Source organism: Poecile atricapillus, chromosome 28, assembly GCF_030490865.1.
Source record: "Poecile atricapillus isolate bPoeAtr1 chromosome 28, bPoeAtr1.hap1, whole genome shotgun sequence".
Lineage (NCBI taxonomy): Eukaryota > Metazoa > Chordata > Aves > Passeriformes > Paridae > Poecile > Poecile atricapillus.
The window spans coordinates 3,029,071-3,054,399 of NC_081276.1; the positions used below are offsets into that span (position 1 = coordinate 3,029,071).

Consider the following 25,329-nt stretch of genomic DNA (forward strand, 5'->3'; position numbering starts at 1 on the left):
GGGCGGGGGGGGCGGGCAGGTCTGCACGTGTCCGTCCCTGCCGAGCCGGGGCACGCACGCACCGGGGGGAGCACCGGGGGGAGAACCGGAACCCACACGCCCCCCAGGCCATGTGGCTCCTCGGGACGCAGCGTGGGCAGAGTCACGGGGGAGCCGGCGGGTGCTGGGGCAGGCGGGTCCCCGAGCAGGACCGGAGGCACGCGGAGGTTCCCGGAGGCTCTCGGGGCCACACGGGGTGAGGCAGGGCCGCCTGCGGGTCCCCCGCACAGCGGGATGTATGGGAAGGAAAGCGGGCAGCGCTTCCTCAGCGCAGGGAGTCCGGCACAGACAATGGCTCCTGCGGACACGGCGGGGCCGCTGCCAGGACAAACCAGCGCACCCGGACCCGGCCGCTGCTCCGCTGTCTCACAGCCCCCTCCGGCCCTGGCCAGGGCTGCCCCGAGGTGCAAGGAACGCACTGGGCCCCGGGCTCTCGGCCAGTCCATGGGGTCAGGGGGTGCTGGGCCTCAAGTCCCGGCTCCGGCCCAGCTGGAGCTGCCTGATAACCCCAAGGGGCTGGGCAGGCAATAACCAGCAAGGCAGCTGAGGCAAAGAGGCACGACAGCAGCTTTCTCCATCCCAGGGGCGAGCTCTTGACTGAGCTGGACCACTGGAGCACGCACAGCCAGGCGTACTGGGCAGGGGGGCAGGAAAAGCCGAAACAATGGGGCCATAGGCGCCAGTCCCCACCAGGCTCTCCACGGGGGATCTGCCAGCTCCTCCCAGACCATTTCTTCCCCATGTCCCGCCCACCCTCAAACACTGGCTGGGCTCCCCCAGCACTGGGGAGAATTTGCAAACACGGCACCTGGGGTGCAGAAATTCGGAGGAATTTCAGCCTGTGGTGGCCGCAGGCTGAGGAGCTGGTCCAGGTCTGGGTGGTGTCCAGCATCCAGCACTGCGGAGGGAACTGCTCACACAGAGGAAGAGGGGACACGGGCATGGCCATGCGGATGGGGAGGCTGCTGGGGGTGCACAGAGCAGCCCCCCAGGAAAGGAAGAAGGGGCTGGCTGTGAACGAGCAGCCGGGGCTGCTGCTCCATGCCGGCCGGGTGACCTTGGAAGCCGTTTGCCAGGCCTGAATAAAGCGACAATAATCCTATTCACCTTTTAGCCTCATTTCCTAAGGCAATAAAGCACATGCCCTCGCCGCGTGCAGTCGCAGGTGTCACTCAAGCCCTGATCCCATTTGCACGACTCCAGCCGAGGCAAGTTTTGCTCATTACCCCTCTGACGAGCTTTGTGCAGCAGGGCCAGGAGCCCCAGGCAGGCGCTTTGCCAGGGCCTCGTCCCTGCCCTGGCTCCGAGGCTGCTCAGCCCATCCCAGCCGGAGAAGGGGCCGGCAGAGCCCGGGGCTGGGAGCTCACCACAGTCTCTGGAGCTCGTGTATCCCAGCCGGTCCCGATCTGTGGGCTCAGGGCACACCCAGCTGTGATCAGAGCAGCTGCAAGGGCTCTGGGCACCCTTGGGGCACCCCTCAGTTACCGCTGAGCGCAGCCAGGCACTGCCCAGGCAGGTCTGCTGCCTGCAGAGGAGCAAGAAGGCAAGCACCTTCCCTGTGCAGCACTGCAGGGCTTGGCCCACGCAGAGACCGAGTGTTGGCCACAGCTCCAGGGCAGAGGCACTGAGTGTTGCCTGGAAAGGGCAGAGATGCTGTTCAGACCAGAGGCAACCCTGTCCAGACTCTGCTGCCCCCTCTGCAAGGTGGAAAGAGGGTTACTGTGAGCCCCTCAGCTGCCCTGCAGCCCCAGGAGAGCATCCATGCCAGTCCATGTCTGACACAAATCCCTTGTAGCCTGGGCACAGACCAGGCAGAATCTCACCCACACATCACAACCCTTCCCTGGAAGAACTTTATTAAATAGTGTCCAAAAAAAAAAAAAAATACAGAAGCAGAAATACTCAGCATGACCCCGTCCCTCCCAGCTAGTTAAAAACCACAAACAGACCATCCCCACATGCCCCAGTGCTGGTGGCTGCTGGGCAAGTCCTCCCTGGTGCCTTTCTCCCTGTGAACACAGATCCAGCATCATGGGCAGGGAAGGCAAAAGGGTCCTGTGGGGACAGCCCAGACAGCTGCAGGTGTTGAAAGCCAAGACAGCACTCACATGCTGTCCCCCGCCCACCAAAGCAACCGCTCACCACCCCCACAAGCCCCCCAAACTGCTCCTACCCCATGGGGCTGAAGAGAAGCTGAACATACACAGATGAGGGGCAGCCAACACCAGGCCTGGTTGTCACTCCTCAGCCTGGCAGAGCCACCAGCACCTCAGTTTCTGCAGCTTTGTGAATGACCCAACACAGCTTCTCCCTCTCTACTTGCCCCCCAGGAAGTTTATAACATAGGGGGTTTATCTTTTCCTACAAAGACAGCGATGGGATTTCCTTTGCAACAGCAGAACAGTCTCCCTGCGAGGTAGAGAGTTAATTTCAGGGCTGACAGATCCTAATTTCAAACCAGTTTGTTCTAGCTGAGGTAAAAATCAGTAGTTTATAGTAATGCCAGAGGGCCATCAAGATTCCTCATTGCCGGAGTCATCCTCATCACCATAACAGCTCTCTGTTTCATCCTCCATCTCATCATCCTCATAATAGTCATCATAAAAGAGGTCTGAGCCCTCATCTGGGGCTGGAGTCTTGGTCTTCACACAGTACTCAGCCAGCGTGGTGGGGACCTTCACTCCATCGCGCTCAGCGTCCACCTTGGTGCCCAGCACTTGCTTTCTGGAGGGCGAGAAGTGAGGGGTGAGAACAGAGCTCTGCACCACAGACCTCCAGAGCCCGTGTCCCACAGGATCCCAGCACAGCCAGTGCTGCCAGGCCCAGGCTCAGCACACACCTGATGATGTCTGTGTACTCCCGGTCCTTCCCTTTGCTCTCTTTCCATTTGCGGTACATGACGGAGGCATCCACGTTGGCTGGGGAAAACGTGTTGGGCTCATTCAGCAGTGAGATCACACTCAGCAGAATGGTTCTGGCAACAATAAACATGAGCAGGTCAGAGCTGAGGCAGGTCAGCAGCACCCCAGCAGTGCCAGCAGCCCCACTCTGTCTGTGGGAGAGCCTTGTGCTGTCCACAGTAAGAGAGGTCCCAGAAAAGGGGAGCAGGCCAGGCAGGGGACAGCAGCACATGGGCTGTTTGGCTTACACTCATCCACACACAAGTGGCAGCAAATCCAACAGGCTGAGAGCCTTCACTAGCCCCCTGGCACCTCCTGCAGGCTTTGGGAGCAGGAGGCTGTCCCCATCCTCCCACCTTCCCATCCCTGCCCTTGGATGAGCCCCCTGCCTGCAGTCCCTCCCAGCCCTCACCGCACGTTCTGGGTGGGGTTCCAGCGCTCCGATGGCAGCTCCCCGCTCTGCGGGTCATCCACGGGCGGGTGGAGGATGGAGATGCAGACATCACCTGTCTGAAAGCACAAGAGAAACCGGATCCTCAGAAGCTGCTGCCTCAGGATCTCCTTGCTCGCACTTCCCATTGGCTGAAGCCAGGTGAGGCGACCCCAGCTGTCCCTTCAGTTTCATAGGAGGGACACAAAAGTGGACAAGCACCCCGAGAGTGCCAGCACCGTACAGGTCAGGCTGCCCAATGCCCAGCACACTGTGCCCCTGGCGTGGGCCCCAGGGCCAGGCACGTCACTCAGCCTGCAGCCACTCTTGGCATAGGCACAATGTCCCCAAGCGTGGGAGCCATCAGGCCTGCAAAGTCTGGCTGGCCTGGAACCTGCACTGGGACAGCAAAGGGCTGTCGTGAGCTCGTTAGTGGCATTCCCTGTGCCAGGCACTCATCGCCAAAGGCACCAAGTGTCCTGTGCCAAAGGCTGGCATTTGCATCCAGTGTCATCACAACAGAGGCACATGTGTCCACTGACTGTCCAAGACCCTGCTCATTGTCCCAGGGGACCTACCTCATAGATATTGGGGTGCCACATTTTGGTTAGGAACCTGAAGGCAGGAGGAGAGTAGGGGTAGTCAATGGGAAACCGGAGACGAGCCTGCAAGGGAACAATAAGGAGACGTGAACACCAGCTTGTGAGAAGGAAGGGACGGAAACCACAGAGCTTCTGACAGCTTCGGGAAGAAGGAAACTCTGCCAAGCCCAGCTGGGTGCCTGCTGGGACAGAGCCTCTGCACCAGCCAGTTCTGTGGGGAGGACACCGGCCCCAGGAGCAGGATGGACACTGGCCCCAGGGGCAGGATGGACACTGGCCCCAGGGGCAGGATGGACACCGGCCCCAGGGGCAGGATGGACACTGGCCCCAGGGGCAGGATGGACACCGGCCCCAGGGGCAGGATGGACACTGGCCCTGCAGGCAGGATGGACACTGGCCCCAGGAGCAGGATGGACACTGGCCCCAGGGGCAGGATGGACACTGGCCCCAGGGGCAGGATGGAGACCGGCCCCAGGAGCAGGATGGACACCGGCCCCAGGGGCATCCTCTCACCACACAGAGTGGGATGAGTGACCAGCAGCAGCTCCTTGCCCCTCATCCTGCCCATACCCTCCTGTCCAGCAGGGCTCACTGGTGCTAACCCAGTGCTCTCCAATGCAGAGGAACCTGCGGGAGCTCACGGTGTTGGCACCCAGCACAAACCCCACAGCAGCACACGGAGCCAGGCAGAGTCTGGGTCACCCGCCAGAGCTGCTGTCAGGGACAGACCATGGCTGTGCCTCTGAAGGAAAGGCTGTTTACCCTTCAGAGCTCACGGGAAGGAAGCATCAGGTGTTTGGTGCTCCTATGAACACACCGAATCTAAAAATAGCCTGTCACTGCTGAGAAGAGACCCAGTCCAAACCGGCCGCAGCGCGCAGCTTGGGGGCTAAAAATAAAATCACATGAAGCTCAGGCTGCAGCCCAGGGCTCCAGCAGGGACACTCAGCCACCACCAGCTCCTCCCACAGCCACCAAACCCGTGGGGCTGAGATTGGGCAAAGAAGGGCACACTGTCCATCTCTGAGTGAAGCCTGAGGGGGCATAGGGACCTACAGCAACATCCCACAGTCTTCAGAGCTGCTACCCCCAACCCACCAGCACCAGGAATCCGAGAGGATGGGGGCAGCTTCTCCCTGTGTGGCTGCACAACTTCCCAGTGACTGATGCAGCTTTCAGCTGTTCCCAGGCCCTAGGAGCAAACTTCTAGATCAAGACTCAACATGACAACTCCCTGAATGCTTCTTGCTCCCTCAGTTTATGTACAAGAGAACCCAGACATTGGATCCATGGCACAGGACAGGGGGTGGGAAGAGGGAAAAGTGCAGTGGGGGCAGTGTTGTGTGTGTGGAGTGCAGGGCAGTGACACTCGGCCCCATGCTGGGCTCTGGCCAAACAGCTGAACGTCGCAGAATAATCCCCTTTGTTGTGTCAGAGGGGATGAGAACAAAACCGGCCGAGGCAAAGTGATGCCAAAGGGGGCTTGGACAGAAACAACCCCACCCTGCCTTGAACAAACAGGTTGGTGTCTCCATAGGCTGGAGAAGACTTGGCCCCACTGCTCTCCTCTTATGAACAGCCTCACCAGCACAATCAGTGCCGAGTTTGGAAGCTCTCAAGCACACAACAGAAGCACGAGTGGCTGAAAGGATGAGAGTTCAAAGGGTCTCATACAAATATGCTATGGGGGAAAAAAACCTCCACTTCAGTAAAGAGATGAAACCTGGCTCTGAAACATCAGCCCAGGAAAACAAACACAACTACCGTGGGTGACTCACCCTGTGCATCCCCACCCTGACAGCAACAGGATGAAAACACAAGAGCTCAGTGGAGGAGGGAGGATGAGAAAGAGGAAGAAAACAGCTACCCCACGTTGCACAACACCTGGGAAGAACACACACACATCCTGCCGAGGGGGGACTGTGCAGTCAGGCTGCCAAACCCCTTCTTCCACCTCAAACCCCAAACCAAGTCATGACGCTCACTCCCCAACCCAGCTCCCTGCTCCCACCCTGGGCTGTCTCTGTCTGCACTCGAGGGACCTTTGTCTGTCAGACCACTGGTCCGGTGGCGATGCCTCGGATCCCCTCCAGAAGAGGGAACATCATCGACCTGGAGCCCGCTGTCCTGCCCCCTCGGACCGGGGGGGCAGGGGGGTGGTTGAGGCAGAGCCCCAAGGGGGCCGAATGCTCCTCACAACGAAGGGGACCCTCGGTAGCTCGGTAGCAGCCACCCACAGGTGGCTCCCTGCCAGGACCACTCCGAAGCCCCAGGGACCCTCAGGCGTCCAGTGAAAGACCCAGCTCTCCCTGGCCCTCAACACGCCCACAAGTCCGGGGGCAGCTCTGTCACGACCCCCACACCCACCCGGGACACCCTCCCTCATCCACAATCCCCTCACAGGGTCTCACCCTTCCGAAACTCCTTCCCAAAACACCCAGCACATCCCCCGACACCGCCTGCTCTGCCTTCCCCCCGCCCCCAGCCCCATCTCCCCTCACACCCCGAGCCTTTCCCGCTGCCCCCGCCGCTCACCTTGAAGTACCCGCCCTCATAGTGGGTGTCCGGGGGGCCGAAGATGGCCACGTCCCAGGTGTACAGGTCCCCTTCGTCCACCAGCCTGACCCGGAACCCCTCCACGGGCTCCTCCTGCAGCCCCTTCAGCTCCAGCAGCAGCGCCTTCTGCGAGCTGGGCACGGGGGGCCGCGCCATGCCGGGGTACCGGGGCTCTCGGGGGGCGCAGCGGCCGCTCCGGGGCGCGGGGGGGGCGGGACCGGCGCCACGCGGGGCACGGCGGGGGCTGTAGTCCCGTGAGGGGCGTGGCCACAGCGGGCACCGCCCCTACGGGCCCAGCTGACCAATCAGAGCGCGGGGCGGGGCAGGCGGTGGGCGGGGTGGCCCCGCCGGTGCCCGCGGCGCTCCCGGTCGCACCGAGCGAATCCAGCGATGGGCAGCGGCCCCCGGGCTCGCCAGCACAGAATCCCGTCCCGGAGCGCAGCCCCAGGTCAGCCTGCAGGTGCCACACCTGTGTGACAACTCACAGCGCTGCCAGGGCCGCACCTGCAACAGGAGCAGAGGCTGCTCCTGGCACGGCCGCGGCGGAACGATGCCTCCGGCATCCCCGGCTCGCACCTCCCTTTGTGTCACATCCCGTCAGCTGTGCCTGAGTCAGGAGCCGCCACCCGCAGCCTCACCCAGACCAGCGCCACGTCCTGCCTGCAGGGAGCAGAACATCCGCCCAGCACAACATCCCGAGCCCGCGGGGATCCTCCCACCGGCTCTTCCACACTCAGGTGCTCCGCACTCCTGCACCTGCTGCCAACAGTAACCCCCGAGCACGGAGCTCGCCTCAGGGATCTGGCACTTCTGCAGCTCATTCTGGCACTTCACACTGCTAGAAAGTAAGAAACTGGCCACTAAAAAATAATAAAAAAGCTTTAATGTTTTACAGCAAACCAGGAATTGAACAGTATAAATAATGATCAGACAAGTTTAAATAAATAACCCCTAGCCTGACAGGCAGCTGGTCCCGGGGGAAGGGGATGTGTCTCATCCAGAGCCTGCACTTCACATCCCAAACCACATTAGCCTGCCCCAGGTGCCCCTGTGCAGCCACAGCCCAGCCCCACACTTTGTTCCTTCTGGGCCGTTTCACTGCCCAAAGCAGCTTCACGGGTCAGTCCTGGATAACACCCAAAAGGGATCTTCCAATGCAGCTGGGCCAGAGGAGCCACGCCTGGGAAAGGCTGCACGCACAGACACGGAGCTGCTGGCACCATCAGAACAGAGCAGGGAGCATGGAAACCGGGAATGTCTTGTTGGGCAGACCAGGGCTCTCCAGCCAGTGTCCAGCCAACGCCCCGTGCTCGCCGTCCAGCTTGGAGGAGGCCCCGCAGGGCCAGCAGTGGCCGCAGCCAGCGCTGCTCCCACCCGGCGTCACTCCACGGGCTTCACCTTGGCTATGAACAGGGCGGTGGCTTTCCGCAGGAACTCCTCCCTGCTCATGGAGGAGCCGAGCTTCCTCTCCTGCAGCGCCTGGTCCATGGCCAGCGCCAGCCTGTCGGGGCCCAGCCTAGAGCCGGCCTCCAGGTAGCGGCCGGGCCGAGAGCCGTGCCCGGCGCCCAGCGCGTCCTCCAGCGCCCGCAGCACAGCCTGGCACAGCCGGCTGTCCGCCGAGTCCCCCGCGCCCAGCACGGCGAACAGCGCGTCCGCCTTGGCCGCGAACTCCAGCAGGACGCAGCAGGTGAGGACGCCGTAGCGGAACACGTCGAACGGGACGGCCTCGTGGTCGCGGCAGCGGACGCGGCGCAGCAGCTCCGCCGCCGCCTCGGCCGGGGCCGCCCCGCGCTGGCAGATGCGCCGCAGCAGCTCGCTGTAGAGCCGCCCGTCCACGCCCGCCGCCCGCCGCCTCCCGCCGCACCCCAGCACCTCGTAGGCCGCTCCGGTGTTGCTGTCGAAGGCCGTCCTGTCGCGACAGGGCACAGACACAGACAGGCGGCCTCGCCCCCCGCCCCCGCCGCCCCCCGCCGCCGCCCGCCGCACCTGTGCGAGTGATGAGCCAGGCACACGTACCACAGCGCCCGGGCCAGGCGCTGAGGCGGCCCCGGGGGCTCCGCCGCCGCCTCCGCCAGCACCAGCCGCTCGAAGTACTCGGCCAGGAAGGACACGGGCTCGGCGGGCCGCGCCTCCAGCACCTTGAGCAGCGCCTCCCGCACCATGGCCGTGACGCCGGCTCGCAGCAGAAACTCCGCCGCGCTACCCTCCGCCAGCCCGCCGCCCCCCGGCGCTGTCCGCCCCGGCTCCGGCAGCCCGCTGACCCCCGCCGGCACCGGGGCGGCGGCCGCTCGCCGCTTCTCGTACGCCGCCATCTTGGAGCGCACTTCCGCCCGGGCCGGAAGTTTTGGTGCCGCCATCTTGCACGCTGGCAGCCAACCGGTGAACGGGAAGGCAACGCGGGAACGCCGCCATTGGGCGAGGCTGCGGCCGCCATCTTGAGTGCGGGCAAAGGAGCCGCCTTATCAACGGTTACCTGGCGGACGCCGCGGCCGCCATGTTTACTGCGGGCAGATGCCCCGCCCCTGGCAACCGGGCGGGCGCCGCGAACACCGTCGGTGTCCTGGGGCCGGTGAGAGGCCGCGGGAGCGGGGCCGCCCAGGCCCAAAGGACACTTGCTCAGGGCTCGGACGTTAACAGTTCTTTATTGGAGCACCGGTCCCACCCGCCCGCCGAGCCCACGCTCCCCACGGGGCTGCCTCGGACATTCTGTTGTGACAGAGAAGCGGCCTTCGTGCTCCCGCCCGTCCGGCGGTGCCGGGAGCCCCCAGCGCCGGACCCAGCCCGGTGTTCGGTGCCAGCCCGCGGGGATCCAGTCCCGGGCGCGTCCCTGGCCTCGTCCTTGTGTCTCCTCTGCTCATTGTCCTCCCAGGCTTTGCGTCCCGAGGCAGCCGCAGGCAGCTCTTCTCCCCCCCGCTCCTTGCTGGCCAGGACGGGGCGAGCGGCAGACGGGGACAGCAGGGACACGGCTGGAGGGCTGCGGCCATCAGCCGCCTGCTCCCGCTCCTAGGACAGCTGCTTCCGAGATCTGAATCGTTTCCACAGGCGTCGAGACACGGCCCCGGTCAGGATGAGCCCCAAGAGCGATCCCGCTGTCCCCATGGCAATGGCCGGGCTCGAGCTGGAGGAATCTGCAAACACAAGGAGCTGTTATTGCAGGGCAGCGAATGCCGAGGGGTGAGCGAATCCCCCCAGCACCAACTGTGCCACCGACACGAGGGGCTGCAGCCCCACCTCAGCGATGAGGGCAGAGCAGGGCAGGGGTCCGCAGATCACCAGCACTCACCGTCCAGCACCATCACCTCCAGGCTGACCATGGGGGCTCGGCGGCCGAGCAGCACGCACTGGTAGTGGCCCTGGTGCCAGGGCTCGGCCCGGTCCAGCCGCAGCGCGGAGCTGCTGCCCGCGGACTCCTCCCGGTACTGCGAGAGGGCTGCGGGGGTCCGGAGCCAGCCCACCGTGGCGTTCCCCGAGCACTGAGCGTGGCACTCGATGCGCAGGGCCCTGCCCCGCGTCCCGGTGGGAGGCAGCGACCAGATGTGCAGGCTGCAGGCAGGATTTGTCCCCATAGGTGGTCCTGTCCCTGCCGCGCCAGAGGCCACAGGTGCCGTGGAGCTGCCTGCCATGAGGTCCTGGAGCACAGAGGGCTCCGTGGAGGGCGCGTTGGTGACAGCAGCCAGATCCAGGGTGGTCTCAGTGTTTGGCTTCCATGCTGTGGTGGGATCACCTGGAGGGACATTCGGCCCTGGAGGAAGTGCTGAGGTGGCCACGGGCTTGGCTGTGCTGGGGTTCCCCATGGAGGTGACCACGGCTGCCGGCTGCTCCATCACAGCTGCAAACACACAGCGGCCTTGGTCACAGGTGACCTCGCTGCAGCCCCAACCTCCTCCAGGCCCTGAGCACAGTGAGCAGGAGCAAGGGGGCACTGCCACGAGGGACAGGTGCAGGGATGGAGATGGGAGATTCAGGAGTGGTGCAGAAGTGGGGGCTGCTCCTGCTTGGCGGAGCTATTGCGAGGAGAACGGGGAGGTGGGAGCTGGCTCCAGGGAATGGGGTACATGTGGGTTGGGGTCCCCAGCCCCTCCTGGCACTCACCCTCAGCACTTGCCACCAGAGAAGCCACCCGGGTGAAGGTCTCCTGCCCGACGTGCAGCGTCACCTCACACCTGAACTCCACCCCTTCTGCCACCTCTGTCCCATTCACGGACAGGGTGGAAATGATGTTATACAGCTCCTCATCGGTCTCCTCGAAATCAAAGTCTGTGTCCTCCACCACGTGGTGCCCCCAGTACCAGGTGAGGGCCACCCCAGAGATAGGATACAGGTGCGTGGCCGAGCACTTCAGGTTGGCAGGGTGTCCCGGGCGCAGGATGTGGGGAGCTGCCTCCAGCCTCAGCGTGTCTGGGAGGGCTGGAAAGGAGTGGCAGTGTCAAGGGTGATTTTTGGCAGCACAGCATAGCTCAGGAGGAAAGGGGCTGCCTTGGGGATCCAGAGCTGCGCTGGGAGGCAGTGAAGGGCTGGGGAGCGCTTACCATACACCTTCAGTGTGACGGTGTTCTGGTAGTGCTGCCCGTGGCAGCTGCCCTGGCAGATCTTCATGCCCTCTGTGGCCACAATGGCATTCCTGATGTGCAAGATGCTGTGGGTGGAGAAGGAGGAGATGGTCCCCAGGGCGGTGTCCAGCCCCCTCCACTCCACCTTGCCCCCTGCGCAGGCCAAGGAGCAGTTCAGCTCTGTCGAGCCCCCAAACGGCACCAGCGGCTCCCGCGGTGTCACCACCAGCCTGTGAGCGGGGTGCCCTGGGCAGGAGGAAAGTGCAGGGTCAGGGGAGGGGACAGTCACCAGCACCCCGCAGCTCCCAGCGCCGGGACAGGGAGCTACAGCAGCGACCTGTGTCACAGCTCAGTGACAGAGAGGTCCTGGGGCCGTAGGGCAAAGCAAGGAGAGCAGCAGCAGGGCAGGGCAGCACAGCGGGTCGGGGGATTAGGGCAGCTCTTGGCCCCGTGGCACTTACCAGTGCAGCCCCACAGTGAGCTGAGGAGGAGAAGGACAGAAGCCGGTTCCATCACCCACAGGGCAGCAGCTGGGCTGGTTTTCCCTTCTTTCCTTCCTTCCCCCCTTCCAGGGAGCGGGTGCCGCTGGCCGGGATTGTCTCCTTCTGGCTGCCGGCTCCAACCTCAGCCCTTCTTAAACCCTTTAGGAACCGCCCCCATGAGCACGGGCCCCAGGACCTCCACAACTTCCAGCCCAAGGGGTATTTCCAGAGGGAGGTTTCTGATTTTCTTCCAAGTTTGGCTCTTGCACAACACTCAGCTGACGGCCAAGCCAGCAGCCCTTCCAAACCTGGGAAAGTCCCTGTCCCAAAGGGTCCCTGTGTGGCTGCAGGGACCCCCATCACCCCACCGAGGAGCCCTGCACAGGCTCCTGCACCCCGGGATGTGGCTCAGATCCAGTTCTATCCCTGTTTTTTGCACTCCCCAGTGGCAAACCAGCCTTTCCCTGACCCCGACAGCTGCTGGGGACACACAGCTGTGGAAAGGGCCCTGTCAGCCCCTGCCCCAAAAGCAGAGCCAGGGCCTGTGGCCAGCCCTGTTGGCAGGTGCATTTATTCACACAGGGTGGAATCAGGTGTTCCTGTGAGGGTTGATCTTATGGTACAGAGGGAGAAAGTGTTACCACAGAGGTGTAGAACACCCTGCACTCTTCAATCTCAAGACCCTCAGCATCTGTCCTGGGTCCATGCTGGGTCTGGCATCACTCCCTGGTTCCTGCCCAGCTCCCTGTGGAGAAATGAGCCCTGTTCTGTCCCATCCCATCCTGCCAGGCTGCAGTCAAGGCTGGGGAAGGTCCCAAAGGGCTGAGGGAGGGACGTGCCCATCTCTGCATCCAGTGTCATCACAGGACCAGGACATTTCCTATCTGAGAACTGTTCTGAGAGGCAACTCCGTGCACTGGGTGTGCCACGCATCCTTTTAGGAGGTCATGCCATTAATTCTCTGAGGGTGCAGGAAGCCTCTGAGCAAGGAAAGTGCTCTGTAAACACTCCCCTCCAAATGTGCACACTCAGCCGAAGCAGGTGATTAATGGTGCTGGGGTTTTTGTTCCTTCCATCCTGTGTTAACAGAGACACTTCCCGGATTTTCCAGCAGCCACCAGAGCCCCCCTGCCCAGCCCTGGGACAAGCCATGGCCAGGCTCTTCCCAGAAATGAGTCTGGGAACCCTGAGGACGCACGTGTGGTGCCAGGGTTTCACATCCCTCTTCCACAACCCTGACTGCAGCCCTGATGCAATGAGAAAACCCCTGAATCAGTGTGAATGAGAGCTGAGCCTTTATGGAACCACCTCAACTTAAGAACAAGCTTCCCTGGACCTCAAGAAATTAGTGGTTACCAGAAAGCCCAGAACCTTGTGCTGCATTTCCTCTGTTTTGGAGCTTGGAAGTGCCCAGAGCTGCCCCAGCCACCCACAGAGGGGGCAACACAGAGGAAACTGAAGTCATGGAAACCTGATAATCCTCCAGATCCAAAGGCTCAGCCACAGAGGGAGGGGCAGGTCAGGGGACTTGGCCCAGCTCAGAGTGATGTGGCAAAGCCCCCAGGGCAGCTCTCACTCACAGAGCCCCTGAGTAGTGGACCCACCACAAGCCCTGTTCCACCACCTGCTTGTGACCTCTCCTGCAGGGATTCAGAGCTTCTCCCCACCCCAGAGCAGCACAGGAGCTCCTGCTCCCCTGGGCACGGCACAGGGACATCACCAGATGCGTGCACAGGGCGGAAGGAGCAAGCTTACGCACCAGGACTGTTTTCCACCCCACAGGAAGCCTTTGAAGGAACGAAGGGAATGATGGTTTTCCAGACTCAGGGGCTTGAAGACCTTTCCTGGAAGCTGTTTGTGCTTCCTCCCGCAGGGCAGGCGCGGGGATTTGTGCCGGGCAATACTTTGTCCAGAGATGTTGCACAGGAAACAAAACAGTTCAGTGTGGAGACACAAAGCACCAAGGGACGAGTGCTGGCTCCAGCACAGGATACCCCCAGAGCCCCTCGGGTGGGGGTCTCGCCCCAGGCTGTCACCACCAACACCAGAAGGGACAAGACTTTGTCACTGCACCAGGGGGAAGGGTGGTCCACAACATCCTGCACTGCAACACCTGCCCTTTGTTCTCCAGCGACATCACGTGAGACAAGTGGTGGGTTTTCTCTCAATTAAAGATGGAAACAATAAAACAAAAGCCAGCTCCAGTCCAGAGGAAATACATACAGAAGCAGCAGGCTGTGTAACGGCTCATGTTTCCAGGATACCATCAATCAAGCACCAGTTCCCATCCCAGAGCTGATTTGGATGTGTTTATATTTTTTGGGATTATATTAGTCACTTAGGACCATCCTCAGCCACCACAAAGGGTGTTTAAATGAGTCAGATAAGATCTAAATTAGGTCTGTCTGAAAAGACAATAATAAAACAATAAGACAATAGAGTTTGGGCTACTAAATACCAGTCTAGGAGGAAGCTCCAGTGGGGCAGGCAGGAGCCAGGGACCTGCTTCCCATCCTGGGCTGGGGCAGGGACTGGCAGCCCCGACCCAGCTCTCCCAAAACTGTCCCACATCCTCACATAATTCTCAAGGGGAATTTCAATTCTGGGCAGAAGCTGCCTGGTACCATTGGTGATGGAGAGGAACAAGGACAGAGACCTTTGACACAACAGGAAAGCAGCAGTTTAATAAATAATCCATCAGAGGGAGAGATTAGCCAGTTCCAAACACAACCTGAACCGAAATAAATACATTTTATAGTTAGCTTAAAAAAGAGACACACGAACGCACGTGATGGTGAACTGTGAGAGAGCAGAGGTGGGGCTGATTGCCCACACTTTAAAGATACCACAGCTGTCAACAGCCTTTGGAGGGCAGAAAAAGAATAAAAACAGGGAAGTAAAAAGTTACTACTTTGCAAAAATTAATGGCAGAAGAGAAAGCAATGGTGTAATTTGGGTTTTTAATGCAACAAGATCAGCTGAAATTCACTTGACCTGCCAGGACTGCTGACAGGTGACTGAAATGATTTTTGCTTTGTGTTTGGGCATTGCTGTTACCATCCCAGATTTTAAGTCCCTGCAGACAAATCCTGGGAATTCTGATGTTAAGCAGCCAGGCTCAGGCACTGCACAGCAGATCAAGCAGATTTTAAGAAAAGACTCCTTTTTAAAAAGTTGTGTTTTCATATAAAGTAACAAGAATTGGCAAAACTAGCTGAATGCTCCACACAGCCTTTCCAGCCTCCACGTGGGACGCTGTGGAAGCACCGGCCCTTCAGAACAAGTCGTTCTTCATTTGGCTCCGGTAACTTCAGCTCCAGCACGGCCTGGCCCAGCTCCTGCTCTGTCACATCGAGGCAGAGCAGTGCAGGGGTCACAGCCCCACGCTGAGGGAAGGGGAGGCAGCAGGACAAGGCCCCACGGAACCGGCTGAGAGGAACCTCAATGAAGTGGGAAGGAATCCCTGCTTGCTTCCAGCACCCCTGTGCCTCAGAGAGCCCCTGCTCCCCAGTCTGGACACCAGCACAAGCCACCTTTCTGTTGCTAATGGCACCTGGAGAGGTCCTGCTGCTGCCTGGTGCTGTACCCCCCTCCACACACCCGCTGCCATGTCCCCAGCTGCCTGCCCAGTGCTGTAACCCCACTGGTGCCCAGTGCCACCAGCAGTGACAGCACAGCCTGTCACCAAACAGGCCCCTGACATGGCAGTCACCTGCTGGCAGCACCTGGCCTCGAGTTTGGGGGTTGACAAAGGGACCAAAACACTCCACGATGCACAAGTCAGCATCGCCAGAAGCTCAGGAGCCGCTTGGTGAGGGACATGACCGGGGAGGGAAGATTGCAGGACAGTTCTGGGGTCTAAGGGGAAGGAGAGGCCCCAGGCAGCAGCAGTGGTGAGGGAATGGGACCAGAAACACATTGGTTTCAATAAACTATGAAATAAGGGAGAGGACTTTTAAAAATATATATCTATATACTTTATATCATATAAATTATGATTTTTGTAACGTCTTTTTGTAACGTGTCGCTATATCGTACCCGTGAAGCTCCGAGTGCCTCTGTGTGAGCGAGGTAACGGTTCCATGTTTTATTTCATCTGTGTGTGAGGGAAAAACTTACTTCAGCTCACTTTAATCCATTGTAAATCAACAGATCACCAGGACTCAGTAAAAGTCCCGTCTAAAAAAGGCATTTTTGTGAGGAACACAGAGGTGGGGGAACTGCTGCCTGGAAGTGCAAGTGACAGGATTTCCTTCAGGATAAAAGCTCGCCATGCACACATAGTACTGACCATCCCACTAATGTTTGGGAATTGGGAGTTTCACTACAAGGAGCTTGGGAAAAATGGAGTCACGGCAGGTCAAGGAAGAAGTTCCTGCTGGCTCTGTTCCTCAGACCCACCTCAGCATCCCTCCATGTCCCAGCTGCTCCTAGTTCTGAGCACAGGAACTGCCACTAGGCCAGGTCAATGCAAAACTGTCAACTTTTAACCAAAAGGCTGATAACCAAATGGCATTTGTAGTCGCTGCTGTGTGTCTGCAAAGATCCATGATGTAAAGGGTCAGCACTGCGTCCCTTTTGGCTGCTCTCCCCTGGGTAACCTTCCCCAAACCCACAGAGAGGGGACCCCAGCCAGAGAACAGCCAAGGCATCTGGTTTGGCTGCTGCACCCTCAATTCCTTTAACAAAAGAGTCCTGAAGTGTCCTTGGTTTGGTCCTTACTTCCCAGAACTGCTCAATGCCACCACTTCTTATTTACTCAAACAAGAACAATTGTTTCCTGCCCTCTGCCACATTTCTATAAACAACCACACATTCCCTGTTTGCCTCAGCTCCTTTCACAATGCTCCAAGCACCTCCTGCTCTTTCTGAGCACAGCTGAGCCTGCAGCAGAGGTTGCAGTTCTACTGTTCCATAAACAAAAGCCTCCACAGCAGGCTCAGAAATGCCACATGGAATCCAGACCCCGAAGTCCAAATCAACACAACTTTCACCACCAGGATCTGTTGGGTTGAGAATAAACCAGCTCTGGACACTCTTTGGGTTTAGCATCAGATGGCAGGAGCCTAGGGGCAAACCAACATGCTTTATATAAGTGCTCATGGTAAACAGTTATTTCTCTGACCTTTCTCCCAGGAAACCACGCATCTCCAAAGTGCTCAGCACTGCCAAGTTGTTTCTCCAACCTGCCAGAGAACTGTATCTCCTAAACAATCCTAACAGCTCCAGAAAAAGATTTCTGAAAAAATCCTCTTACCTACTGCCCATGGAGGCAACAGGCAAATGCCACCTCAGAGTGACAAGAAAAAGAAAACCAAATAGAACTGCAGCCGTTGTGGCCATCCAAACGTTTGTAATTCATGAAGTTGCCCTTCTCTCACCTGCCCATTCTCCCTTGTGTCAGCTGCAACTTCATTTTTATCCTCTTCATCAGAACATTAAGTCAGAAGATTTATATTTTTTTGGTCTGTTTCACTTGGGGCAGAATGGGAGAATTCCTCAGGCCCTCCAGCAGAGAGGAAGCTCAGAGCTCCACTGCCTGTGCTTCACACACACACACCCCATCCCCTCAGCGTGTCACCACACGTGCAGGGGTGCCAGGGGCCAGCAGCAGGAACCAGCTGTATCAGGGATGGGGCATGGAGCAAATGCCAGATTTTATTCCAGGAAACTCAGTGAGCTCCCACCAAACACAGCCCACGCTGGCTCCATCTCTCGTGAGCGGCGAGCAGAGGGTTTTGGCAGGGCACACAGGGGACACGCACAAGGGCAGGTTTGCTTTCCAGAACTATCCCTCCAGTGGAGCAGTTCCGTATCTCCCCTTTCCATCAGCACCAGGTGATACAATTCCATTTTTGCACCAGCTGGGTGTATTTGGCTCGAAGGGAAACCTCGTCCCTCCTCAGTAGCTGTTAGTGGCACAGTCTGTTACCTCGGATCCCTCTCTCCCCCTCCCTGAACTCCTGCTGAGTCCGTCCTTGACGTGGAGTCGAGCCACGAGGCTGGTCCCCTGTCCCACCTCACACGCTGCTGTCCTCGAGCAGGGGCTCCTTGCCATCCGACCCCCCAGCTGGTGGGCTGTGGGGGTGGGCCTGGGCCCCCATACTGTGCTTCTTGTGGCTGCCTGACCTCAGTGCCAGGTTGTGTTCTGGAATGAACAGGGCCACCAGCAGCGACAGCAGCACGGAGCACGCCCCGAACAGGAAGGGTGGCCCAGGGATGATGCTGCTCTGTAGAGACAGAGAGACAGGAATGATTCAGGCATGAGGGCAAACACAGCCCAGCAAACAGAGCGAGAAGCTGAACAGGTACCTCATCTGTAGGGTTGGCCATGTTGGGTTTGGAGGCCTTGCCCAAAGTTTCCACCTCAGCCATTTCGTTCAACTCCACGTGGAAGAGATAGAAGACAAAACCATAGAGCGCTGGCCCCAGGCCGTTACACAGACCCCGAATTCCAGTGATCATCCCCTGCACCACACCTGGGGACAGAGTGAGGAAGGGGGAGAAATGCCTCCAGCTTTCCAAAGAAACTTGTTTTATTGGAGGATACATATTTAGAGATATTTAGAGAAAGGATCAAGCGCTTGGATCTGGGCTGATGTGCAGGGGGAGGAGTTTGCAGATGAGCAGCTTCACTCAGTGCCAGGTTCTACAAAATCCAGTAATGCTGGGCTTGCTGCTGCTTTGCAGACTGAAATAAGCATGGGCACATCAAGCAACAGTTTCCAATGAACTGGAATTTAATTGAGGGCTCAGGGATGTACTGTGAGGCATGCAAAACACAGCAGCCTCCTCTGCCTCAGAAAGACAACACCAAACACCCACTTGCATGACTTGGGAGTTCCCTCATAAAGCACCAGCCATGGTCAAAATAATTGTGTCAATACTGCTGTGAGTACAGTGACACTCCACAGATGTTCCTGCCCACCCCTCCACCACCATGGCCAAGAACCTGCCCTTGTGCCAGCTCAGCACCTGCTGGAATGATCCCCCTGCTATCAGATGGGTCCCCAATAACTCACCTTGCTGGTCAGGGTCTGTGTTCCTCGACACCATGGCACTGATGGCTGGGAAGGTGATGCTGGACATGGCAGCCACAGCTCCTGCTGCCCACATCATCCTGGGGAGGAGGGAGGCAGCTGTGAGGAGCAGCCACAGCCTCGCCCTGCGCTGCAGGGTGGGAGAGGCCACAGAAGGAGAGAAATGTGGGCAAACTCTCACCAAGGCTGTGATCCAAAGCCATACCAGGCAAGCTGCAGGATCTGGAAGCCTAATCCCAGGAGGATGGTGTTTTTATTTCCTATTGAACGCATGAGAATTCCCAACACGACTGTCTGGAAAGAAAAACAGATGTTTTCAAGGCAGGGACAAAGAAAGAGGGCAACACCAGGAGACAGGATGACAGGAATCTGAGTGACCTTGATGATCTTTATGGGTCCCTCACAATTTAAGATCTTCTCTGTTTCAAAAGTCTGTGTGGCCACAGGAGTTCTGACAACTCAGCAGCCCCAAAATCAGAAATTTTGGACATTCTTACAGCAGATTGCTCAATCCAACACAGAAATTGCTTCTCACCTGAGCCAGTATAGAGAGAATTCCAACTACACCGATAAAGGCTGCTACAGTCTCTGAGGAAAAACCAATGACCTGTGAAAACATCAAAGAGGGACTTTTCAGGCAGATTTGTACCAGGTGACAAGAGCACTTCCATCAATATCACTCATGTTTGTACTCTTCATGTTTACTGAAAATTCATGTTAACTGAATTTGCTTCTCAGGGACCCGCACATTAACAGCCACTGCCTCTGGGCGGCCACAAGAATCAAACCGAAGATTTTCCTCTGGCTGAAGAAATGGTTTTAAAGCACTGAGCTCCTGTGTCTGAAGGTGGCACAGCCAGGATGGCCAGGCAGACACCAGCAAGGAGCCAAGCCAAGCATTACCCCTGGCAATGCCTACAGAGCAGTCAGCAGGCTCACACATTTTTCAGGAGAGCTGGAACAAACCACTGTTTCTTAACATTTCAGCTTTACTGAGTTACTGGACAAGAAAAGCCACCTTGGGACAGGTGGCACAACTCTTGCTTGTATTAATAGGCCAGGATTTCCTGCAGCCAGAGCTTTGACAGAGACTGACCTGTCGCAGGTACAGGAAGAAGCTGGAGTACTGGCCGGCCTCGGGAAGATAGGAGAGAAAGACGGTGATGCAGATGAGCAGCACTGTGGAGTCCTGACCCACCTTCCGCAAGGACTGCAGGGAAAGGGGTAGGGAACGACAAAGAATGTTTTTAAAGCTGACTTAACAGCACTGAAAAATCTCCAGGTACAAAGACAGCCAAACCAAGGGTTTAACACCTTAAAAACCAGCAGGACTAAAGCAAACATTAAGCATTACACAGGAAAACAGCAGCAGGGTCACTCACAGCGAATGGGTCAGCTTGTTCCCAGGAGATTGGGGCTCCCCAGGAGACCGGGCGCATCTCTTCAGGCAGTGACTCGGGCACAGCCAGCAGGATGAAGCCAATATCCAGCAAAGCCACCCCTGAAGCCAGCACAACCACCAAGGTATCACCGTAGGCTTGGGAAAGGTACGCGCCAATGGCCGGGCTGGTGACCAGACTGGCAGCAAACGTGGCTGACACCTGGAAGCACAAAACATTCCTACAGCCTCCTCTTCCTAGAGCCCATTTCCTCCTCCCCAGTGACGCAGGAGAACTCCTTCTGACATCTTTGATGGAGAGGTAAACAAGAATTCACAGGGTTCATGCACATCTGTGCAGAGACAGATGACAGAATCTCTTGGTACACCTGGGCTAAGCTCTAGCAAAGGGAAATCAAAGCTGTCCTAGCAATTCCCACATGGTCCTGTCAGTAAAGCTCCAGGAAGGGCAGGATCACACCCAGCATCACAGACCCCACTTCCCTGGTGTGGGAAAGCTCAAGGGCCAGGCTGGTTTATACAACACAGCCAGCACTCAGAGTGGGCAGAGATCAGCCTCCCCTCAGAGCTAAATCCCAAACAGAAGGACAGAGAGATTGTGTGATTAGTCAATAAATCTCCCACCCTAATTTTATAACTCTCCTACCTGTAAAGCCACAAACATTTCTTTCAAGAGCCAGGACAGTGACTCAGCTCCTTACCAGGCCGTACGCCGTGCTGCGCTCATGCTCCTGTGTGATATCAGCAACATAGGCAAAAATCACAGAAAAGGTGACAGCAAACACTCCAGACATGGAAATGACAGCAAAGTACCACCTGCAAGAGCCCAAGGCAGAGTTAGAGAGCAACCACACCACAGTTCACAGCTGCTGAAGCACAGCCTCTCCCTTGTTTTCCCCTCAGTCCCTCCAGCACACCAGAAGTGGCTGGGGAACATGGACCCTAAGTCTGGTGGTCCCTGAAGTTTTATCACTTGTTTTCCCTAAGAGAAATAATGCACTGAGCTGGGGAACAAACACAGAGGACAGGCCAACCCTTTATTCCCAATTGAACCCTCCATCAGAAGCAGACAAGTCAGTCTCTAGGCTGAGCATCCTCCTCCATCCTTGAGGTGGATAAGACTCTTCCATCTCATCCTGAAACGAGCACCTGCAAACCTTCCTCCTTCAGCCCCGTGCTCCTTCCCCTCCTCAGAACCCTGGGGCTGCACTGAGGGTGAACTCACCATGGGCTGATCTTCATCAGGGGAATTGGTGCACACGTGAAGAAGACGGTGAGAAGGAGGAAGGATTTCCTGCCCCAGACATCAGAGAGAGCACCAATCAGCGGGGCACTTAGGAAAGAGAGCAGACCCTGGGATGGACAGACAGACCAGAGGACAGAGAAACCCCTCAGTGAGAGCTTTCAACAACACCAGGAGGAGACAACCCATTACTGATTGCTACAAGCAACCAAAGCTGTTACAGCAGAGCAGTTTATTAAACTCCCCACAGCCTTTTAAGGGAGGGAAAAACAAATCCTCAAGCAGTAAGACCCCACTGAGCACCACTCCTGCTCCCTGCAGAGCTCTGCCCGTGCTGTGGGCACCCAGGCAGCCCTGCCAGGACCTGGAAAGCTGTTGGCAAAGCTCCACCATGGCAACAGCTGCTGCAGTTCTGGGGAAAGCTTTCTCTTGTAGGTGGAGACAGGACAGACACAATGAGAAGCCAGGGCCATTAAGCACAAATAAAATTATTCAAGGCCTTTCCCTGTCTCCCAAGGCAGGCAGGGCAGAGTGTTTCAGTGCTGACAGATGTGCCCAGCAAATTAATCTGGCAGTGTTTTCCAAGCTCCTCTTGCCAGAGACAGCCAAGAACTGTCTGTGTTGCCTGATTTCCCAGTCAGAACACACAACTATTGCCTGTTCACAACTGTTGCCTGCTCTGGGAATGCTGGTTTAGTCCAAGAAGCTCCCCAGTCCCACAGCACATTCCCACCTCCTGCCTGGAGGTCTCTGAGGCCACTTGGTTTTGCTTCTATCACTGATAAGTTCAGATGTCACTGATTTGTTGTTCTGTTATGCTCCAGAGGATGGGCACAGGGCTGATCTCATGCTGGTGAGAATATTTCCAGCTGAAACACACCGCTGTTGTAACTCCAGCCCCACAGTGACAAGCAGCACACTGTCACTCCTGCTCAGTAAAATCAGCTGCACAAGCTGCCCCATGTCTGTGTCCTTCCTTTTGCATCAGGTTTGCCAGAGCCCCATCAAACTGGCCAAATATTGGCTGACATCAGCAAATTCTATTATAATAATATTATAATAATGGCTTGCCCTTCTTGCACCAATGATGGATTTAAAGGAAATCCTGGAAGGAATATTCCTTACCTTGACTCCATGAATCAGGCCATTCATCAGGAACGTGTGCTGAGGAAAAGTCTGATGTAAGACCTGGAAGAAAGACAAACCAAACCCAAATGAAAAAGTCAGAGCTAGCAACTTTTGTAAAATTTCTGTAAGCATCTGCCAGCCAGACACCTGGAAGGGCACAATCCAGGGAAAGGGGGAAATATCCTGCCAGCAATGCTTCTACGTGAAAAGCTCGGCCTGCCCTTTCCAGTATGGGAAACCACTGTCTTTAACATTTTCCAGGGCTAAAAACCATTCCAGCATGCTTGGGTGAGGCTCAGAGAGCCTCAGACATGCCTTTCCCCATCACCTGAACTCCCTCTGGTTTCTCTTGATGTCACCACATCACTTCTCTGCGGGTCCCCTCATGCTGTCTCTACGTTTGATTTGCATTTTTCATTACCAGCCTAATGTGTCTAAATGTTTTTGCATAACCAAAGACTCCTTTTCCACAGTTCCCCAAGGAAAGGTTGTGTTAAGACCTTAATAACTCCCATGGAGACACACTCACCGTCAGCATCGGCGTGGTCAGCAGCCCCCAGGCAAAGAACTCCAGGAAAATCACCACCACGGCGTGGTACACGCTGGGCTCCCCGATCCCCTGGCGCTGCAAAACACGGCAAAGTCAAAAACCTTTGAGTCAAAAGTCAAAAGCAGCCTCGTCCTGCATTTCCGAGAGCTCACACACTGAGGGGGATCCGAAACACGAGCGAAGGCAGCGAGAGACGCTGCTGTGAATCGTGTTCACATCCTACGGACAGCCCGGGATGCTTCAAACCGCAACCCCGGCAGGACGGCGGGGGATCCCCTGCCCGGGCCCGCGCCGGTTCTGCTGCCCAGCACCGGGAGCGCACCGAGAAGGCGGCGAGAAGGCGGCAGGGGCAGCGCTCATCCATGGGATCCCTCAGGCTGCAGCAGCCGCCGGCTCCATCGCGCCCGTGCCCCAGGAGCGGTTTGAGGCCCAGCGGGGAGAGCGCGGAGCTCGCACCGGACACCGGCACCGCCCGGGCCCCGCGCGGCTCCCGTCAGTCCCGGCGCCCCCTCCCCCCGGGGCCGCTCCGCCCCCCGGCAGCCCCGCGCTCACGCCGGCCCCGTCCCGGATCACGATCTTCTTGGCCAGCAGGACGCTGCGGTTGAGCCGCTTCTTCTTCTTCTTCTCGCCGGTCATGGCGCCGCCGGGCCGCTGCCGATCGCCGGCCGCCGCGGCTGCCCCATCCTCCCTGTGGCGGGCCGGGCCGCGCGAGCCCGAGCCCGGGCCCGGACCCGGCACCGGACCGGCACCGGGCGGGGAGCGCCGGGCCCGGGGCTGAGGGCGGGGGTGGGGAGCGGAGGGGGCGACCCCGCCCTCTGGCCCCGCCCCCGGACCGGGAACCGGCACTTCCGGTGCGCCGCTCCTCGCGCCTCATTGGCTGCTCCGCCTCTTCCTCATCGGCCATGCTGCTCTGTGATTGGCTGGATGAGGAAGGGGGCGGGCACTTCCCGCTGGATGGGGCGGGGCCATGACGTCACTGGCGGTGGCCCCGGGAACGGGCGGCGGCCCCCGGGAACGGGCGGCGGCCCCGGGAACGATCCAGAGCCCCTTTGGGAGCGGCTGCTGCTCCGCCACGGGCACCGCTCCCGCCTGGGGCAGGCGGGATGAACAAGGACATGCGGCCCCCGCGGGACTGGCGGCACCGGCGGCTCGGGAAGCGTTGCTGTGGAATCTCAGTCTCCTCAGGGCTGAGCCCCTATGGAATAACTCCTCAAAGGGAGTTTCCCTTATCTCAGTTCTGTTTCAGGAAAGATTCTCCAAAGGCTCGTTTACTTCTTGTTTTTCGTGTTTATAAATATATATTATCAAAAGACTTGGCAGGTCTTCCCCAGACTTTCTTCACAAGTTCAACCCACCACAGCTTTGGCTCAAGTTGACTTGAAAAGCACAAAATGACCCCAAACTGCACAGCCTTTTTATCTTTATACTTATTCTTACCCAATTAACAATAGACACATAAATTATTTTTCTTAGTGACCCAATGACCCAACACCTGTATGCTGCATTGCAGCATTCTCTATCCAGTCACCTATTTCTGCCCAAAAACCTCTAGAAGAAGATGAAGAAGGAAAAGAGACAACACCCTAAACCCTCCACTTTGTCTTCTGTTCTTTAAACTAGCTTATACTCTTTTTCACCCAGTGATTTAAGAAAACTCCCTAATCTACACACACTTTTAGTTTTTCTATTTAACTTTAACAATTGTTTTCATGGTTTTATATGGAATTCATTGTTTTCTTGGATGTCAGAGCTAGGCATCAGAGACAAGGGCACACTCTGTGCCCCAGACTAACAGGGAAGGGCCGTGTCTGCCCCGTCGCGGCTCTCCCGGTGCTGAGCTGGTGGCTCTGTCCTCAGCACCGGCATCCCGGGGTGGTGACATCCAAGTGATCCCGTCCCTTTTCCCAAACCCGGTGCCACCAGGGCTTGGGGCGCATCCTAATTAATCCCGCACGGGCTGGAGAGCGCATGGTGCTGATTGCCTTGGTGCGGGCTCAGGAGATTAATTAGTACAGTTTAAATAAGTTTTATGCTCGCTGGGGACCCTCTGCTCGACCCCTCCAGCTCGAGGTGGCCGCCCCGGGCAGGGGGTGCACACGGGAGGTGACCTGGGGTGCCTGGAGGGGTCTCACCGTGGGGCAGCGAGAGGCTGTTGGGGCTCCTGCCCGGCCGCGGAGCGCTGGAGGCTGTGATCCAGCCTTTGGCCATGGAGGTTTTCCTTTAAGTAATGATTAAACCCCGGGGAAAGTCTCCTCAGGTAACTCCACCTGAAAGATGAAAATAATCCCTCGATTTCCCGGGACTGGAGTGGAGTGGAGAGCGGCTCCATCTCCCCAGGGCTGCTGCACCGTGCCCGGCTGTGCTGTCCCCAGGCCCCGGGGTGCCCGTGGTCCCCGGGGTGCTCTGCACG

At 58.0% G+C, this 25,329-nt stretch overlaps 4 protein-coding genes across 7 annotated transcripts; all 4 read right to left on the minus strand.

Moving 5' to 3' along the window:
• Positions 1 to 1,865: 1,865 nt before the first annotated feature.
• On the minus strand, positions 1,866 to 6,763 carry CDC34 (cell division cycle 34, ubiqiutin conjugating enzyme). Its single transcript, XM_058858367.1, has 5 exons — positions 6,507 to 6,763; positions 3,948 to 4,034; positions 3,352 to 3,449; positions 2,879 to 3,013; positions 1,866 to 2,763 (listed from the first exon to the last, which is right to left on the minus strand). The coding sequence occupies exons 1-5, from the start codon at positions 6,681 to 6,683 to the stop codon at positions 2,553 to 2,555; spliced, it is 708 nt and encodes a 235-aa protein (XP_058714350.1). The 5' UTR covers positions 6,684 to 6,763; the 3' UTR covers positions 1,866 to 2,552.
• A 629-nt stretch (positions 6,764 to 7,392) lies between these two features.
• On the minus strand, positions 7,393 to 8,879 carry TPGS1 (tubulin polyglutamylase complex subunit 1). 2 transcript variants are annotated; one of them, XM_058858366.1, is made up of 2 exons: positions 8,544 to 8,879; positions 7,393 to 8,436 (listed from the first exon to the last, which is right to left on the minus strand). In XM_058858366.1, exons 1-2 carry the CDS (start codon positions 8,837 to 8,839, stop codon positions 7,908 to 7,910), a joined length of 825 nt encoding a protein of 274 aa, XP_058714349.1. In that variant the 5' UTR covers positions 8,840 to 8,879; the 3' UTR covers positions 7,393 to 7,907. The 2 variants fall into 2 exon arrangements, with proteins under 2 accessions (XP_058714349.1, XP_058714348.1); XM_058858365.1 differs by having other exon boundaries at positions 8,514 to 8,878.
• A 69-nt stretch (positions 8,880 to 8,948) lies between these two features.
• On the minus strand, positions 8,949 to 14,078 carry MADCAM1 (mucosal vascular addressin cell adhesion molecule 1). Of its 2 annotated transcripts, none has more exons than XM_058858363.1 (5): positions 11,539 to 14,078; positions 11,057 to 11,323; positions 10,620 to 10,934; positions 9,811 to 10,356; positions 8,949 to 9,655 (listed from the first exon to the last, which is right to left on the minus strand). In XM_058858363.1, exons 1-5 carry the CDS (start codon positions 11,588 to 11,590, stop codon positions 9,531 to 9,533), a joined length of 1,305 nt encoding a protein of 434 aa, XP_058714346.1. In that variant the 5' UTR covers positions 11,591 to 14,078; the 3' UTR covers positions 8,949 to 9,530. The 2 variants fall into 2 exon arrangements, with proteins under 2 accessions (XP_058714346.1, XP_058714347.1); XM_058858364.1 differs by having other exon boundaries at positions 8,952 to 9,655; positions 11,057 to 11,163.
• Positions 14,079 to 14,216: 138 nt separating this feature from the next.
• LOC131589178 (hippocampus abundant transcript 1 protein-like) lies at positions 14,217 to 23,744 on the minus strand. 2 transcript variants are annotated; one of them, XM_058858361.1, is made up of 12 exons: positions 23,472 to 23,744; positions 22,899 to 22,994; positions 22,367 to 22,429; positions 21,224 to 21,351; positions 20,700 to 20,814; positions 19,982 to 20,200; positions 19,696 to 19,809; positions 19,135 to 19,206; positions 18,781 to 18,893; positions 18,582 to 18,679; positions 17,872 to 18,038; positions 14,217 to 17,789 (listed from the first exon to the last, which is right to left on the minus strand). In XM_058858361.1, the coding sequence occupies exons 1-12, from the start codon at positions 23,553 to 23,555 to the stop codon at positions 17,580 to 17,582; spliced, it is 1,479 nt and encodes a 492-aa protein (XP_058714344.1). In that variant the 5' UTR covers positions 23,556 to 23,744; the 3' UTR covers positions 14,217 to 17,579. The 2 variants fall into 2 exon arrangements, with proteins under 2 accessions (XP_058714344.1, XP_058714345.1); XM_058858362.1 differs by lacking the exon at positions 23,472 to 23,744 and adding an exon at positions 23,242 to 23,409.
• Between the last annotated feature and the right edge of the window lie 1,585 nt (positions 23,745 to 25,329).

What these genes read in the sequence shown, in the direction of transcription:
- CDC34 (XM_058858367.1), bottom strand. Translation starts at nt 6,683, where the DNA reads ATGGCGCGGCCCCCCGTGCCCAGCTCGCAGAAGGCGCTGCTGCTGGAG. An exon ending in ATGAGGGCGGGTACTTCAAG is followed by an intron (nt 4,035 to 6,506) that starts GTGAGCGGCGGG and finishes GTTCCCTTGCAG; the next exon opens with GCTCGTCTCCGGTTTCCCAT. An exon ending in GGCACCCCAATATCTATGAG is followed by an intron (nt 3,450 to 3,947) that starts GTAGGTCCCCTG and finishes TTGTGCTTTCAG; the next exon opens with ACAGGTGATGTCTGCATCTC.
- TPGS1 (XM_058858365.1), bottom strand. Translation starts at nt 8,839, where the DNA reads ATGGCGGCGTACGAGAAGCGGCGAGCGGCCGCCGCCCCGGTGCCGGCG. An exon ending in CTGGCTCATCACTCGCACAG is followed by an intron (nt 8,437 to 8,513) that starts GTGCGGCGGGCG and finishes CTGTCGCGACAG; the next exon opens with GACGGCCTTCGACAGCAACA.
- MADCAM1 (XM_058858363.1), bottom strand. Translation starts at nt 11,590, where the DNA reads ATGGAACCGGCTTCTGTCCTTCTCCTCCTCAGCTCACTGTGGGGCTGC. An exon ending in CGTCACACTGAAGGTGTATG is followed by an intron (nt 10,935 to 11,056) that starts GTAAGCGCTCCC and finishes ACTCCTTTCCAG; the next exon opens with CCCTCCCAGACACGCTGAGG. An exon ending in TCTGGTGGCAAGTGCTGAGG is followed by an intron (nt 10,357 to 10,619) that starts GTGAGTGCCAGG and finishes GTGTGTTTGCAG; the next exon opens with CTGTGATGGAGCAGCCGGCA.
- LOC131589178 (XM_058858361.1), bottom strand. Translation starts at nt 23,555, where the DNA reads ATGACCGGCGAGAAGAAGAAGAAGAAGCGGCTCAACCGCAGCGTCCTG. An exon ending in GCCTGATTCATGGAGTCAAG is followed by an intron (nt 21,352 to 22,366) that starts GTAAGGAATATT and finishes TGTCCATCCCAG; the next exon opens with GGTCTGCTCTCTTTCCTAAG. An exon ending in TGGCCAACCCTACAGATGAG is followed by an intron (nt 17,790 to 17,871) that starts GTACCTGTTCAG and finishes CTGTCTCTACAG; the next exon opens with AGCAGCATCATCCCTGGGCC.